The 15,761-nt window shown below is 47.5% G+C and overlaps 1 protein-coding gene and 1 long non-coding RNA gene across 3 annotated transcripts in view; one reads left to right on the top strand and one right to left on the bottom strand.

The window, feature by feature from the left end:
* Positions 1–13,540: 13,540 nt before the first annotated feature.
* Positions 13,541–14,929, bottom strand: Gm30437. The gene is made up of 2 exons (XR_377869.4): positions 14,246–14,929; positions 13,541–14,151 (listed from the first exon to the last, which is right to left on the bottom strand). It is a non-coding gene; the product is annotated as a predicted gene, 30437 (long non-coding RNA).
* Positions 14,904–15,761, top strand: part of Wnt7a (wingless-type MMTV integration site family, member 7A) — a 47,373-nt gene continuing 46,515 nt past the window's right edge. For both annotated transcript variants that reach the window (NM_001363757.1, NM_009527.4), the window contains exon 1: positions 14,904–15,218. In NM_001363757.1, the coding sequence (NP_001350686.1) occupies positions 15,148–15,218 (71 nt within the window). In that variant the 5' untranslated portion in view covers positions 14,904–15,147. The remainder of the gene's footprint in view (positions 15,219–15,761) is intronic.

Below are 15,761 nucleotides of genomic sequence, written 5' to 3'. Positions count from 1 at the left end.
GTGTTTAATTACAAAACCAAATAAAAGATCAAGGTGCTGCCATAGGTATATCTTATTTATGTGATAGAATTATGTGTCACTCAATATTTCAAAAGAGCAACTAAAGGGTATGTGACAAACTGAATGTCATTTAATCTCTCTGACCTAGTGACCTAGTGACAGCCACATTCACTCTTCACTTCCATAATTTTGATTTTAGTATTTTTTCTTTCTTTCTTTTTTTTTTAAAAGATTTATTTATTTTTATTGTATATAAGCACACTGAACTGTCTTCAGACACTCCAGAAGAGGGAGTCAGATCTCATTACGGGTGGTTGTGAGCCACCATGTGGTTGCTGGGATTTGAACTTCGGACCTTCGGAAGAGCAGTCAGGTGCTCTTACCCACTGAGCCATCTCACCAGCCCGTATTTTTTCTTTTTTAAAATTTATTACGTATTTTCCTCAATGACATTTCCAATGCTATCCCAAAAGTCCCCCCATACCATCCCCCACACTTCCCTACCCACCCATTCTCATTTTTTTTTTTTTTTTTTTGGCCCTGGCATTCCCCTGTACTGGGGCATATAAAGTTTGTGTGCCCGATGGGCCTCTCTTTCCAGTGATGGCTGACTAGGCCATCTTTTGATACATATGAAACCTGTGTGTGCATGTTGTCCTAGCATTCAGGAGGCTGAAGTCCAAGGGTCAGAAATTCAAGGCCAGCCATAATACAATCTATTCCAGCATTGACTACCATGTCTTAAAAAGAGAAGACATGGACAGGCCCTTCAAAAATAAGATATCCAAGCAGCAAACATGATTTCACTGAAAGAGGTGCATAATGTTAGAGCCACAAGGAGATACTTGTCCTCCATCAGATCAATATCAGTCACTGACCCTCAGAGGGAAGAACAAACCCAGATGCTTTTGAGAAAACTGTGGTAGATCCTTTTCTGTCACACACACACCATATGAACCCACAATCACACTTCTGGTTCCACATAAATCACATGAAAACATGCATCCACATAGTCCTTCAGGCCAGTGTCTCCAGTAGCGTTCTTCATTGTTGCCATAAAGCCTAAAGAGTGATAATGCCCCCAACAAAAGCATAGATGAACAGACGGACTTCCATACAACGAATTTCTGTGCAGCAAGAGGAAAGAGTGGGCTAGTGATAAATCAACACACACGAACCTTAAATGCATCATGTTAAGTGGAATGAGACCACAGAGGCAGTGTTTACTGGTTCACTTCCTAAGACAGTACTTAAAAGGAATGTTGGCAGGCAGGCAACAGACAAGTGGATGTTGATGGCTGATGCAGGGGTGGGGCCCCATGTGAATGAAGTAAGGCTGCTCATCTGGGGACTTTCAAAGTGAAGGACTGTTCTGTATTTGACAGGGAGATGGGTCCATAACTATATATTTGTCTAAACTCATAGTATTTCCTATCACAAAGTGTTAACCTCAGCCTTTATAAACTCTTTAAAAAATGAAGAATCTTTAGCAAGTGGTGATTTTTTTTTGTGTGTGAAAACAATAAGGCCAAAGGTGAAGGACCTTGTGGGGCTGCGTATAAACAGCACTCTCAGCAGCAAGACCTTGGCTGTTGGCTTGCTTGCTTTGTTTGTTTTTAGCCAGCGTTTCAAGTAGCCCAGCTGGCATCGGACTTCCTGTGTAGTCAAGGATGGCCTTGAACTCCCAATCTTCCTGTCTCTACCTCTGAGTGCTAAGATTACAGGCTTTGGCCAGTATACCTGGGTAGCAAATTAATTATTATTAGAATTAATAATCTAAAATGGCGCCTCTGTCTAAACAATAAATACACAGATGGTCTAGGTTGCACCTAAATTCTCTGAAAACACGTGCCTACACACGCCACCTGCATGCACGCATTGCCAGCAGCTTTCTTCACAGTCACTGTCAAGTGTGAGGAATAATGGCACTCCAGCACAGAAAAGCACAGGCAGAGGGAGTTGACATTGAATACCTACAAAACAAAGCACAGGCTGTGGGTTAACTGTTTCAGTCATGGAACATTCTTTATGAGGAGCATTGTAGAGAAGACAATGCTTCTACTTTCTTTTCCTCTCTACCATCCTCCTGGCTTTCTCTTAATGATTCTATGTTCACTTCCTGTCAACTGGTTTCTTGCTTTACCTCTTGACTTATGGTTGACTTTATTTAATTCTGGTTACAATATTCAAGCAGAGTTGCATTAAAGATGTGTGCTAGGGCTGAGAAACACAACAACTACAAACAAGTTTTTCCAGTAAATAACACAATCTCAGGGTTCACTGTGTGATCAAACATCCTGCAACACATCAGAACTGGGTGTGGGCAATATGCCTATAAACATTATCCTGGTCTATTTGTTGAGATACACTAGAGAAATAGTAGCTAGTAATATCCAGATCTCCACTCGTAAGTACCAAGACCAGAGTGTACTTCAGATGGGCTTCAGAGAAGTCCCAGAGCTCCTTCCCCCGCAGGAAGCATGTAGTATAGAGTATGGTGGCTCATGTCTAGTCTATAATCTTAGCAATTAAGAAGCCAGGACAGGAGAATGGATTTGAAGTTCAAGACCAGGGTAATCTACATAGTGAGTTCAGGACAGCCTGGACTACAGACAGACTCTGCAGAACTCAATGAAACAATGTATCCACCCCTCCTAGGGTTTGCTGTCTAGATAATCTAAACTAATAGGTGAATTCCAGGTCAATGAGAGACCATAGCTCAAAGGAAGTGAACAGAGTTCCTGAGGGTGACACCTAGGGCTGTCTTCTAGCTTACATATACATGTGCACATGCACATGAACACACACACAGAGAGAGAGAGAGAGAGAGAGAGAGAGAGAGAGAGAGAGAGAGAGAGAGAGAGGGAGAGGGAGAGGGAGAGGGAGAGGGAGAGAGGGAGAGAGAGAAAAATTGATAGTCTTCAAGAAACATGTTTGACTGGCAAAAACTTGGGTGGAAAAGATAGCTCAGTGGTTAGAAGCAGTTGATGCTCTTCCACAGGATCCTAGTTCAGTTCCCAGGCCACACATGAAATGGCTCACAGCGTCACCCCCACCTCACCCACACGCGCTTGCACACACACATAAATGATAACACAAAAGGAAAAGGCATTCAGGGACCAAGAATCCGATGATAGAAGTCAATCTATCAAAAGCAGAAGGTGAAAGCAAGCTGGTGTCATTATTCTGGAATTTGATAAAGTAGACTTCAAAGTTAGAAGAGATAAAGAAGGCCATTGCATCTTAACACGGTGACTAACTCATCAGGAGGACATAACAGTTGTAAAGGTATGTGCAATGAATATTAGGGCTCCCAATTTCATTAAACAAACACTAATGAACTTAAAGGTAGTTAGATTCTACTATAACAATAGTGAGAGAGCTCAACACACTCTTATTTAGACAGACCATCCAAATTAAAATGAATCAACAACGGCAGAGTTAAACTACGCCACAGGTTAGGTGAACTTAATATTAGGGAACATTCCATCCAAGAGACACAGAATAGAAGCACATTTCCACGGCACATGGGTATTCTTTAAAATAGGTCATACTCTAGCCTGCAGTGATCACCTAAAAAAGAATGAAGAAACTGAAATATCCTCTTGTGTGTTAGTAGATGACAGATCATAGGCCATATCATAGATCATAGATCACAGATCACTGTAGATCATAGGAATCTCTAGCAAGAGAAACCACTTAAGTACTTGAGGGCTGAACAATACACCCATGGAAGACACCACAGAGTAATTCTAAAGTTTCTAGAATTAAATAAAACTGAGAACACCTTCCTTACCAGAACTTTTGAAGTACAGCAAAAGATACTCTTAAAAGAGAAAGTTTATGGCTTTGAGTACTTATCTTAAATAAGCAGAGAAATCATAAATAAATAACACGTTGATACTCTTCAGGTGACCGTGACCCTATGATGACATCTGCCCCTTTTCTCAGGGCCTTTACCTTATAGTGGCCTCCCATCTCCTCTGTTGCCCGTGTGACGTCACCAGTGGTCACAACTGTTCCCTCAGGTCTTCACAATCGCCTGTCCTAGTTGCTACCTCGGGTGACTTACTAGCTTCGACCTTTGAGTGCCCTGCACTTTCTCTCCCTGGCCTAACCTACTTGAGGTCTGCCAGTGCCAGCCAGCCCCAACAACCCTTTTGCCCCACCCATTCTTTTGCCTGGGACTTTCCCCTCGATCTGTCCACCCCTTCAGCTCAGCCTATTTAATTGCTCCACTCAAGAGGCCCTGCCCATCTTCATCTTGGCTACGCCTACCTTCATCTTGGTCATGCCCATTTTAGCTTGGCCCAACTTGCCTCTCCAACCCTTCTTCCAGGCCATCCTTTCCTTTTCCAAGCTCCTCTACCCTGTCAATCCCAGCTCCCTCACTTCTGAGCCCCTCCCTTCCCTCAAGCCTGCCCTTGCTTCAGCTCTGGGTACTGCTCCTTCCTATACTTCCCATCACTTCAATCTTGGCACTTCAGCGCCACCCAACCCTTAACACCTCATCTTAAACCACCGTCAGGTCGTTCATCCCCATCCTTTCAACTGTACAGCATCTGACAGGGCTCTACCTAACCTCTTCTACTCAGAACCTGGGTTTATGGAATTCTGGGCTCCCACATCAAAACTTGGGGTTGCCCTCAGCTCTGTCCAGTCTGTCCCATCTGCAAAACACACCTGCGGACAGAACTGGATTAGCAGTCTGTAAGCATCTGTTGAGTGCTCTTGGTGTACCAGACAGTGTGAAGGTGTACCAGACATAGAAAGGTCTCTCGCCTGAAGGGAGTCCTTCAAAGTAAAAGAAGAAGCAGATGTTGGAAAGAGTCCAGGCCTCTGCTTTTTCTGGCTATATGACTTTGCCCTTCTCTCTTAGCCTCTTATTCTTTTCCTCTCCTCTACAGAATGGGCACACTTCTTAGCAAGTAAGAACTTTCCCTCCCACCTTAGAAGGAAGCTGTTCAGATACGCATGTTCAGATACCATGCCCCATCTTTCCCAAGGCTGGCATTCAGGGCGAACAACTTCTAACAATGATCTTTGGGTAATTTCAATACATTCAGCAATCCTCTTGCAGCACAGACTCAACACTTGGGAGTCAGGGCAGCAGATGGGCACTCAAGCAAGCACAGGAAACTGACCTGAAGTTCAGGGATAAGGGAAGCCCCAGGGCTGAGTTCAATAAACAGATGCTGGGCTATACCATGTGAACTCTGTGCCGACCTTCTGCCTGAACAGTCTTCCCTGGACATTGCCTGAGAAATGTTTCGCATTGAGCTGGGTCTAATAAGAGCTGAAATTTGGTAATGCATGGGGGAGAGGGCATCCCAGGTAGAAGGAACAGCCTGTGCATCACCAGGAAAGGATCCCAGGCTGTCTCAGAACTGTGCCTGCCAGCCTACCCCAGGCGCTTGTCTGATCCAGCAATTCAGTGTCCCGTCCTGCTAAGTGGACATTACAGAATTTCTGGAAATTTTATTGAGTTACTTTATTAAAATTCCAAATGCAATTATAAAGAATTCAAATTATATACAGAATCATATTTTCAAATGAGGATGTTCTGTCTCCTTCCTTTCATACTTGCATCACCTTGATCTCCTTCCCTTAGGATATTGCTTTAGTAAAGACTTAAAGTCCTTTTTTGAACAGGAAGGGGCAGAGTGGACGAACATCCTTGCTTGTTTCTGATTTGAGTAGAAATGCTTTGAGTTTTTCCTCTATTTAGCAAGATGTAGTCTGTGAAATGTGTCCTCTGTATCCCTAGATTTTTCAGGACTTCTATCATTAAGGGATGTTGGATTTTGTCAAAGGCCTTTTGCATTTGATGAAATGGTTTTGTGGCTTCCTCTCCTTGAGTCAGATTATGTGGTGGATTATATTTGTTGATTTACATACGTCGAGGCACTCCTGGGATGAAGATGACTTGGTCATGATGGATATTATTTTTATGTGTTTCTTAATTCAGTTTGCAAGTATTTTGTTAAGAACTTTTGGGTTCATGTTCATGATAGATGTTGATCTATACTTTTTTTGTTGTTGTTGGGCCATTATATGGTTTTGGTACCAGGATTCTATTGCTGGCTTTGTAAAAATATTCTGGAAATGTTCCTTTTTTTTTTAATTTGTGGAATAATTTGAGGTCTATTGCTGTGAGTTCTTTGAAGATCTAGTAGAATTCTACACTGAATCCATCTGCTCCTAAGCTTTGTTTAGCCAAGAGACTTTTAGTTACTGTTTCTGTTTCACTGGCTGTTGTGGGCTTATTCAAATTATATATTTCCTCTTAGCTTAGCTTCAGGAGGCCATATAGATCTAGAAATTCATTCATTTCTTTTAGATTTTCAAGTTTGGTGAAATACAGCTTTTAAAATTTCATTTTAAACAAAACATTATTTAATGTGTATGGCTGTTTTGCCTGCATGTGTATCTGTGAGGTGTGTGCATGTCTGGTACCCGCCGAGGCCAGAAGAGGGTGTCTTATACTTTGGAACTGGAGTTACAGACAGTTGTGAGCCACCATGTGGGTGCTGGAAAGCAAACCCATGTCTTCTGGAAGAGCATCTTGTTCTCTCAACTGTGGAGCCACCTCTTTAGCTCTATCTTTTTTTTTCTTTTTCTTTTTGCTAATTTGGCTAAAAGTTTGTCTAAAGTCTTCCAAAGAACCAACTCTATGCTTCATTGACTCTCTTTGCACTTTTTTTTTGGAGGCCAAGTTTGCTTGTCCTTGTTTTTCCAAGGTCTTCAGGTGCATCATTAAGTCATTAAGCTGAGGGCTGGAGAGATGACTCAGAGGTTAAGAACACTGGCTGTTCTTTCAGAGGTCTGTGAGTTCAATTCCCAGCAACCACATGGTGGCTCACAACCATCTATAATGAGATCTGGTGCTCTCTTTTCTGACCCACAGACATACATGTAGGCAGAACACTGTGTACATAATAAGTAAATAGATTTTACTCTTTTAAAAATGTTATTAAGCTAAGATCTCTCAATTGTTGTTTTTTTTTTTTAATGTAGGTACTTAGTAGGCATTCCCATTGCCTTCATTTTGTCCCATAGATTTTGGTATGCTATGCTTTCATTTGTAACCAATTCTAGGAATTTGAAGTTTCCCTTCTTGATTTCTTCCATGTCCATGACAGTGGCAGGCATGGTAAGATGTGCCTACCGGTGCGGTGGTACAGTAATAGCAGAGGAGTAACCAACCACTATCTGATTGAATTGAAGACACACTCCACTAGTTGAAAACTATATCTGTCACCATTATCAGGAACAAGAACCTGTGACCAGACAGGTCATAGACTTTAGAGGAGAACCTACTATTACTTCTCTAAAGGGGCATAGGATTAAACAGACTCTTAAAGATGTCATACTATGCTCATAGGTTGGGGGCATGTCTCAACTCTCATCATTCTTTTTGCACTAGACAGAGATTAACACAGAGACACAGCTGGTAAAGGCACAGAGGACAAGAGAGTGGTGAATGTTCACTCCTAAGTAGGTCATCTATATCACACCCCTTCCTGCTAGAGTTTAAGGATCATTATGGAAGAGGGTGTAGAAATATTGTAAGAGCCAGAGGCAGCAGATGAGTACAAGTTTTCTGGGCACAGCTGGGCAGTTGCATATATGAACCCACAGCAGTTGTAAAAGCATGCACAAGGCCTGTGCAAGCTCAGGTCACGGGAATTCCCAGCATGGTCATGGAAGGTGGCATGAAGTCCCATCTCTAATTAAGGAAATATTGGCTACTGGTAGCTGTTGGGAGAGGGAGAGTCAGTTTTCTTTAAAAGTGAGACCCCTGGTAGGCTGACCATGCTCTAATGAAAGGCTGTCCATCCAAGAGTGTTTGGGCATCACACATTGTACTTGAAGGGGTTCACAACAAAAGAAAGCAGCACAACGTTGGGTGTGGAGTTGGCGGGGGCTGAATCCAAGAGGAATTGGAGAGGTAGTGAATATGATCAAAACAAGTTCTTAAGAGACAATAAAACACAAGAAAACTAGTAAGATGAAAAAGTAAAAACAATAGACTGAGAAAAAGAATTCAAGATATATTCCAAAATTGAGGCAGTAAGGGACATACTATTGCAAAACCTAGTGCCCCAAGCCACAAATTGGTATCAGGCAACATTATTCTAGATATGCTTATAGACATAGATATGGGAGGAAGGAAGGGTGAGAAGAAAAGGAGGAGGGTGAGAGTAGGAGGAAGAGAGACTGGCAGGTGGAAGGGAGGAAGGAACAGAAAAAGCACCCAAAGGTCACAGTGAGTGTGCTGGCTTTAAATTAAATGTGTGCAACGTCTTCTCACTCAAACCTAATATGAGATAAACAAATGTGGCAGACTCAACAGTTACTAACTTTACACGGGGTTTGTTACCCAACTGCACCTGTTACAGATCTCAAGATGATGGACACTCTTTCTTCTTGAGTCCCATGCACTTTCTCTCTGTTCAGGAGGATTTGGAGATCCAGTCCCTCACACCTCTTCCATGCCCCAACATACTGCTGCTGGACTGTGGCTATACCCAACTCTGCCATGCTTCCTTTGGACGCACGCATCCTGGTCCTGGTTGATTTGATGACACTCTCACCAGCCCGACCTTGACCTTTCCCTGTCTGAGCGCTTTGCTTGGCTATCTCTCTGTTGCACAACTCTGCCTCATAGATGGGAAGAAGAAAGCCTGCTGCATGTCTGCTGCTTCTGGCAAGTCAGAGCAGTTTGGGGATGCTGAGCAGCATTCGATGGATCTAGAGACCATACTCAGGAGAGCACCAGGAGCTCAGGGTCCTGGACTTGGGCATTGGTACCTAGAGGAGACCCTCTGCACATGAGCCTCCTGAGAAGGCCAGAGTAGCCTGTTCAGGGCTCAGGAGAGGGCAGGACAGGTGTAGTGCATGTATCCCAGCCTCAGGAGGGGAAATAGTGAGACAGGCTGCTGGTCTTCTGGGCTTAGTTTTTGTCCGGAGCCTGGGGAATAAGAAACAGACACACAGTACTCAGGGCCTTTTCACTAAGAAACAGACAAGACCAAATGGAGAGATTTTCCTTTCCCCTGGAAAACCAAGCCCCAACGTGAGTGGTGTGGATGGCGATGGTGCTCGCTAGGCCACTGTGGATCAGAATCTTTCTGTTTCCATTTCATAATTTCACTCAGAAGCTCACAAGATCAGGGGAAGAGAGTTAACCCCAAAGTTGTCCTTTATCTGATCTACCACCAGAAGATGCCACCCACATTTAGGGTGGGTCTTCCCATTCTAAATAATCTGATGAAGAAAAACCCCTCGCAGGAGGGCACAGTGCTTGAATTTTAATTCCAGATGCAGTCAAGTTGACAACTAGAATTAGCCATTGTGGCATCTTGTGCTACTCTCAAATCAGCAGAAGAAAGTGTGATCAATGCTACAAAGCCCAGCTTTGAAGTGGTTGATACTGACAGACGGCAGCGTTGACCCACTCAGGCAAAAGGCAGTTTATTCTTGGTCCTGTACAGCCCCAATGTGCTGATGGGAGTTAGCGTCCCTAGCCCTCTCCACTTGCCTGGCTCCTCCACGGCATGGCTGACGGTGGTGGGTAACTCACAGGCTTTCAATCTGCTTTCTTCCCAAGAACCGCAGACTACAGAGTGGGTTTAGCGTGAACACAGATTCATTCGTGGGAGCACTGGGAGGGGACATTGGGTTTGTGTCCATCTAAAAGCAAGAATGCTTTAAAGTCTCACTTCTGGGGACTCGAACACTTATTTCCCAAAACACAGCACTCTGGGGAGAGCCAGACTCAGCACCAGCATGCCAGGCACCGATTCTGAGTTGGAGAGATGAGGACCAGCAAGGGGCTGAGGGCCTGCTCTCCTTCATCTTCCAATGTCACCTGTATGAGGAGAAACTGGGCCCAAGCCACTTCTGTCCCCTGTGCAAGAAGTTAACCATGGACTGCAGCAGGCTGCTCTCCCTGACAGCACTGAGCGGAAGTGGGAGTCCTTCCCCCTCTTAACCAAATGGAGCGTCCTAGTTTGGATTTTAGCTGTCCCTACAGGCCCATGTAAAGGCTTGGTTCCTAGCTTGAGGTGCTACTGGGAGGGAACTGGGCCTTCCAGTGGGAGGATGTTAAGTCACTGGGGGCAAGGCCTTGAAGAAGAGAAGAGAACCTCAGCTCCTTCATGTCCCTCTCTTGCTTCCTGGATGTCATGACGGGAGTGTGTTTTTCCCCAACAGCCTCTTGCTATGATGAGCTGCCTAACAACAGGGTTAAGCATCCATGGACCTAAACCTCTGATATCAAACAAAGCTTTCCACCTTTAAGCTAAAAGCTGGGGAGGGTAATTTGTCACGTGGCAGCTGACTGTCATGGGGCTCTGGGTTTCTGCTGTTCCCCAGCTATGGGAACAGGGTCTCCAGGCCTCATTGTCCTGTCCTACCTGCTCTCACCCTGGGGGATAGGATCTGCAGGCAAGAGCTCCAGGGCAGGAGGCCCAAAGCTTTCATAAGAGAGGCCTGGGTGACTCCTGTCACTTCTGACTGCTTCTTTCTAACCGTCGCTCTCCATGGGCTGGATGCTCAGGCTCTTGAAAGAATCACCTGGGTGTCACATCCATCTCTTTGGTGGATGCTGGTGACACAGGCCACATCGGTGAAGCATAACAGCCACTATGATGGGAAGAAGTGTCCTGGCTAGGGTCTTCAGGGTGGTCCATGGGTGCTTTTCATCACCCTGTACCAGCACAGATTTCTTTGTCAGAGACGTTCTTTGCTGCTAGTTGAGGTTCTTCGCAAGCCACTGAGTCACATCAGCTGTGCTTCTCCTCTGAGCACCAGCATACTTCACTTATTCTTTGTCAGTAGTCTGCCTAGCACAGGCCCCAGCAGCTCGATACTTCATTAATAAAAGGGGTTCTATAGCCTATGATTTTTTTTTTTTTTTTGCTTTATGACTCTTTTTTTTCTCTCTCTCTCTCTGTGTGTGTGTGTGTGTGTGTGTGTGTGTTGTGGGGGGTTATGTGTGCACAAGCGTTTACTAGTGTGTTCACCTGTGTATGAGTTACAGAGGCTAGAGGAGGATGTTGGGTGTCCTACTGTGTTGCTCTCCATCTTATTCCCTTGAGACCAGGCACCTCTTAGTAGCAACTGTTAACTGTGGTTCTGGGACTGGGCTGGTTATTTCTTCTGCCCCCAACAGGTGGCGACAAAGCCCAGAGTGAGCGCCTGCCCAGGTATGCTTGGTTTGCCTGAAGAACAAGAAGCCCACCGGGACAGCTCTTTCAATGATCCAAGTAGTGGTTGCAAATGGGGGTGGGGTGGGGTGGGGGGAGATCCTGGGCTAGCAGAAATTTGCAAAAAAAGAACTTCTGCAGACAGTCCCAGACAGTTGATCTAGGGCTCAGGACTTTGGGATGCTTTAAATAAAGTTTCTCCTTCAGAACTCTCAACCCCCTCTAGTAATTGACCTAGAAGTTACTAGCTGCAGAGCATACCCAACAAACAAGCGAATGAAAAACTGTCTTGGACCATGAATTTAATAAGTGGCAGAGCTGGCACCAAACCCCATGCTTAGCTGATCCCCAAATGTGCGATCTCTTCAGCAAGCCATGGTTTTGGTTTGACATAAGCTCTGTGCAGTTGTGTAATCAGAGCAGAAGGACTTTGTTATGAGGAGATTGTACTCTAATGAGAGGCCTCTGGGGTGAGCCTGGATATCCTTTAGGATGGGAAGGGCTCTGCCAAGACAAGCCCAAGGGCACTGGAAACCCAAGGAAGAATTACAATAAAAATATGCTATCTACAAATACAGACCTGGTCCTATGTAGGGATATGTGTCTGACTCATTCAAAGATTTGCAGAGAATATCGGACCCTCTATATCTCTAGATTCTATAGAGCCTGGAACACATTAATCCTTGATGAATATTTGAAAAATGGATGAAGAAGAAACCAAGAACCGTGGGTAGAAGCCAGGTGGGTCAAGGCAAGCTTTTCAGGTGAGTGGGGATGTGGGTGGGTTACAAACTTACCAGGTGGAAAGGGAGCTAAAGGCATTGGAGTTATACAAAGAGGAAGGATAGGGTGCGCCTTTGCCCATGTTCAATGTGCATCTAATGCCTTTAACACACACACACGCACACGCACACGCACACACACACACACACACGTAACATGGGAGCTATGGCTAGAACCAGTGCTTCAAGTTCAAATCTCAACTCTATCATATACTACTGGCTGTGAGGATATGGGGATATTTAATACTCCACGATCGCGTTCTTCATATAAACAGGGATGTGATAATGAGAACAGGGCCTCACAGCATTGTCAGAGGGCTCTGAGGTAACATAGTGCAGTTCTGAGGGCAGTGCAGACATGGGGGGCAGTGCTGCCTCTGGGCTTGGCCATTCCGCCATCCTCAGAATGGCTCCTGTATGCATCTGTGTACCATCACCTGCACCATTCCTGTTTCCCTGACACCGAGGAAGCTATCACAGGCCTGCCCAGAGGCAAGTCAGGAGGGCACAGAGAACTCCTTGCAGGAGAAGGGCGGAGACTGGGTTCTTCCCACCCACTCTTCTGTCTCAGCTTGTTTTCCAATCAGTTCTTCCTCCCCCCCCCCCCCCTTCCCTTTCCCAGCAGATGCCCTCAGCCTTTGCCAGGGCTGTTGCTGTCACCACAGCTGCCACAGGACTTGCAGGTCATGTGTGTCCCAACATCCATGACGTGCATGACTCTGCTTTAAGATGACAATGGTGCATATTGGAAGTGACACACCAGAGAGATGTTCTGGAGGAGACCTCAGATGACTAGACAGAGGAGGAATACAAGAGAATGTGCTATGGGTAAAGAGGACACCCAGACACTGTCCACAATGCCTCACCTGGGCAAATCTGAAGCCAGGAAGACTGAGTGGATGGCTGGTGGCATCTGGAGGGCCTTCAGTGACCTGTGTAGCAATCATAATGGATCCCACCAGTCAAGGTCACAATTAGGACTGTGGGCTGCAGTGGCTGTACATATTCCTGGTTTCCTCACAGCACAGCAGTCATTAGGGTGGGTCAGGGCTCCTGTATGCATCCATTCACCTGCACCATTACCTCTTCCCTGTTATTGAGGAAGCCATCACAGGCCCACTCAGAGGCGAGCCAGGAGGACACAGAGAACTTGCAATGGAGAACGTCTGAACATTGTAGTGGCCATGTTCTGAAAGCACCCCCAGGCTTGGGGGGGGTGATATAGCTTAGTTGGGAAAGTACTGGTTTAGCACTAGAAAAGAACTAGGTTCAATCCCTGACATCCTATAAAGCAGGGTGGGAGTGCACAGTCTGTAATCCCAGCACCCCTGAGGTGGAAGCTGGGGGACCAGTGGGTCAAGGCTATCTCCACTTCAGTCAGATTCATGCCAAAACGGCAATAAAAGTTCTCCAGCACAAATGTCCCATCTGTCCCTGAACCCATGTTGAAGTCTCCCTAGTCCAACAGGCTCCCCAGTGTCCAATTCCCTTCCCAGCCCCCATCAGTGTCTCCATGGGACACCCAGAGATACACACACACACAAATGAGTTACCTGCTTTATTCTCCAGGGTCTCCATTGGACTCCAAACTCTTCTAGGAATACAGTCCCCCTCTCTTCCCTCCACATCACTGGCTTTCTTTCTCTTCATCCTTGCTCCTCCTTCACCCACTCCTAGCTTCTACCATAATGGGCCCAAATCCTGTGATCTGCTGCGGACAGCCCAGCCACTTCCTCAGAGCTAAAACAAACATTTTAGTGCACAGAACCCTCTTTCCCATTGCCCGGTCCCCGGTCCTGTGACCTTCTCACCAGCCGGTGCCATCTGAAGCTATGCATGTGCTTACTGGACAGGGCTCCTGTACGTATCCATTTACCATCATCTGCACCTGTCAATGAGGAAGCTATCACAGGCTTGCCCAGAGGCAAGGAAGGCGCGCACAGAGAACTCCTTGCAATGGAGATTGGTTGAACAATGTAGTGGCCATATTCTGAAAGCGCCCCCCCCCCAGGCTGTACCCAGACCAAGGTCTCCCGTGTTCCTTGAATCCACGGTTGTCAGCATGGCTGGCGCCAGTAGCCCGTGGACGCATGCGTGAACAGCGGCTGTACATGAAGGTATGCATGAAGAACTGCAGTCTGGAAGGCTAAGCAGGCCTGGAGTGGAGAGAAGAGTAGGGGTCACTAGAGTTGGGGCTACCTTGTTCCAATCTGGCTATTCACCTGTTAGTGACTTTGAGTTTGACTTCACCTCCTCAGTTTCTCCAACTGAAACTTGGGCTGCGTGTCTCTGATCAGAAAGACAAAAGGCCAGAATGCACCACCTGCCGCACCCAGCAGGTGTCGCCGTGAGAGCGCTCTGAGCTTTCACCTGCGCGTGTTCTCAGGTTCTGCTACTGGTCATTGGGCTCCAGTCCAATTCCAAGTCTCCACCGGTAGCAAGATTCCGGAGGATCCTGTCACGTCTCGCCTTAGGTGCAATCAGCCCCTCGCACAGACGAGGGTGAGGAGAGAATGTGTGGGGTAGTAGTTCTGCAGGAGTCTCCACCCCAGTTCCCTGTTTCTGGCCCGTGTGACAGAGCTCTAACAAGGCGTGAGGGTTCTGAAATGAGCCTATATCCTCTACACCCAGAGGATGGCCCTTGGGCACCTGCTGGTCTCAACCTGCGAGTTAGCGAAGGATGCTAGGCAGGCAGGATTCCACCGCCCTCCACCCCCAACTCCGCTCCACGCCCCCGCCTCCCACCGCCGCGAGCTCGGAGGAGCGCCGCGGGAGCGCGCTCGGGGCAGACATCCTCGACCCGCGGGCGCTTGGGCGCGGGGCGGGCGCTCCGGGAGGCGGGCGGGGGAAGGGCGGAGAGGGAGGGGCGGGGGCGGGAGGCAGCAGCGCCCCGCAGTCCCCGCGCCTCAAACACTTGCCGCGATCGCTGGCGCGCAGCGGCGCCCCTTGTTGCGCTTGTTCTCCCCTCCTCTGGCTCCGCGGCTCCCGCGCTCTGGGACAGTCTCCAGTGCCTAGCGCGGACCGACGCACCGACGGACCGCCCAGGGAGCCTCGGCCCGCGCCCCCTGCGCAGGCTATGTGGATTGCCCCGCCGGGCCCGGCTGGCGGGATCAGCACAGCCCGGCCCGTGGCACCCGCCACCAGCGGGGACTATGACCCGGAAAGCGCGGCGCTGCCTGGGCCACCTCTTTCTCAGCCTGGGCATAGTCTACCTCCGGATCGGGTAAGCACCGCGCGCGTTCTTTCCGCGCGTGCGACGGAGGCAAAGTTGACTGGGCCCGGGAGGGAGGCGCGCTGCCCAACTTAGCTCAGGAGAGGCAGTGGGAGGTGCAGGAACCCTGAGGGCACAAAGGCTCCCCGTGAGCGGACAACCCAGGGGCGCACGCAATTCCACAGACTCGGGCAGGGGATCGGCCATCCCAAGGATCTCAGAGTCAGGGATACCTCCAGAAACAGACAGTTAAGTGTTTCTGGAAGCGAATATCTGCTCTATGGGGTCCCCAGGAACCGCCCCACCCCCCGCCCCTGCGCGCAAGCCACAAGCACAGTAGATCCGGCAGGACCACAGCCACCCCTAGAGAGCTCAATTCCCAGCAGGAATTCTACGCGCGATATTGTGAGCGCAGCCCTTTTGCAGACAGGGCTACTCATGTAGCAAACGTGGGCCCAGGACTGGGGGTGTTCCCTGGCAAAAGCATAAACCACCTTTCAGAGCTCTGGCACCGCCTCATTTCCAGCGGCCCTCAGACCCCCTTCCCAAGCTAGG

This window comes from Mus musculus, chromosome 6 (assembly GCF_000001635.26).
Source record: "Mus musculus strain C57BL/6J chromosome 6, GRCm38.p6 C57BL/6J".
Classification (NCBI taxonomy): Eukaryota; Metazoa; Chordata; class Mammalia; order Rodentia; family Muridae; genus Mus; species Mus musculus.
The sequence above is the reverse complement of the archived record's forward strand: the minus strand, read 5'-3'. Positions and strand labels throughout refer to the sequence as shown.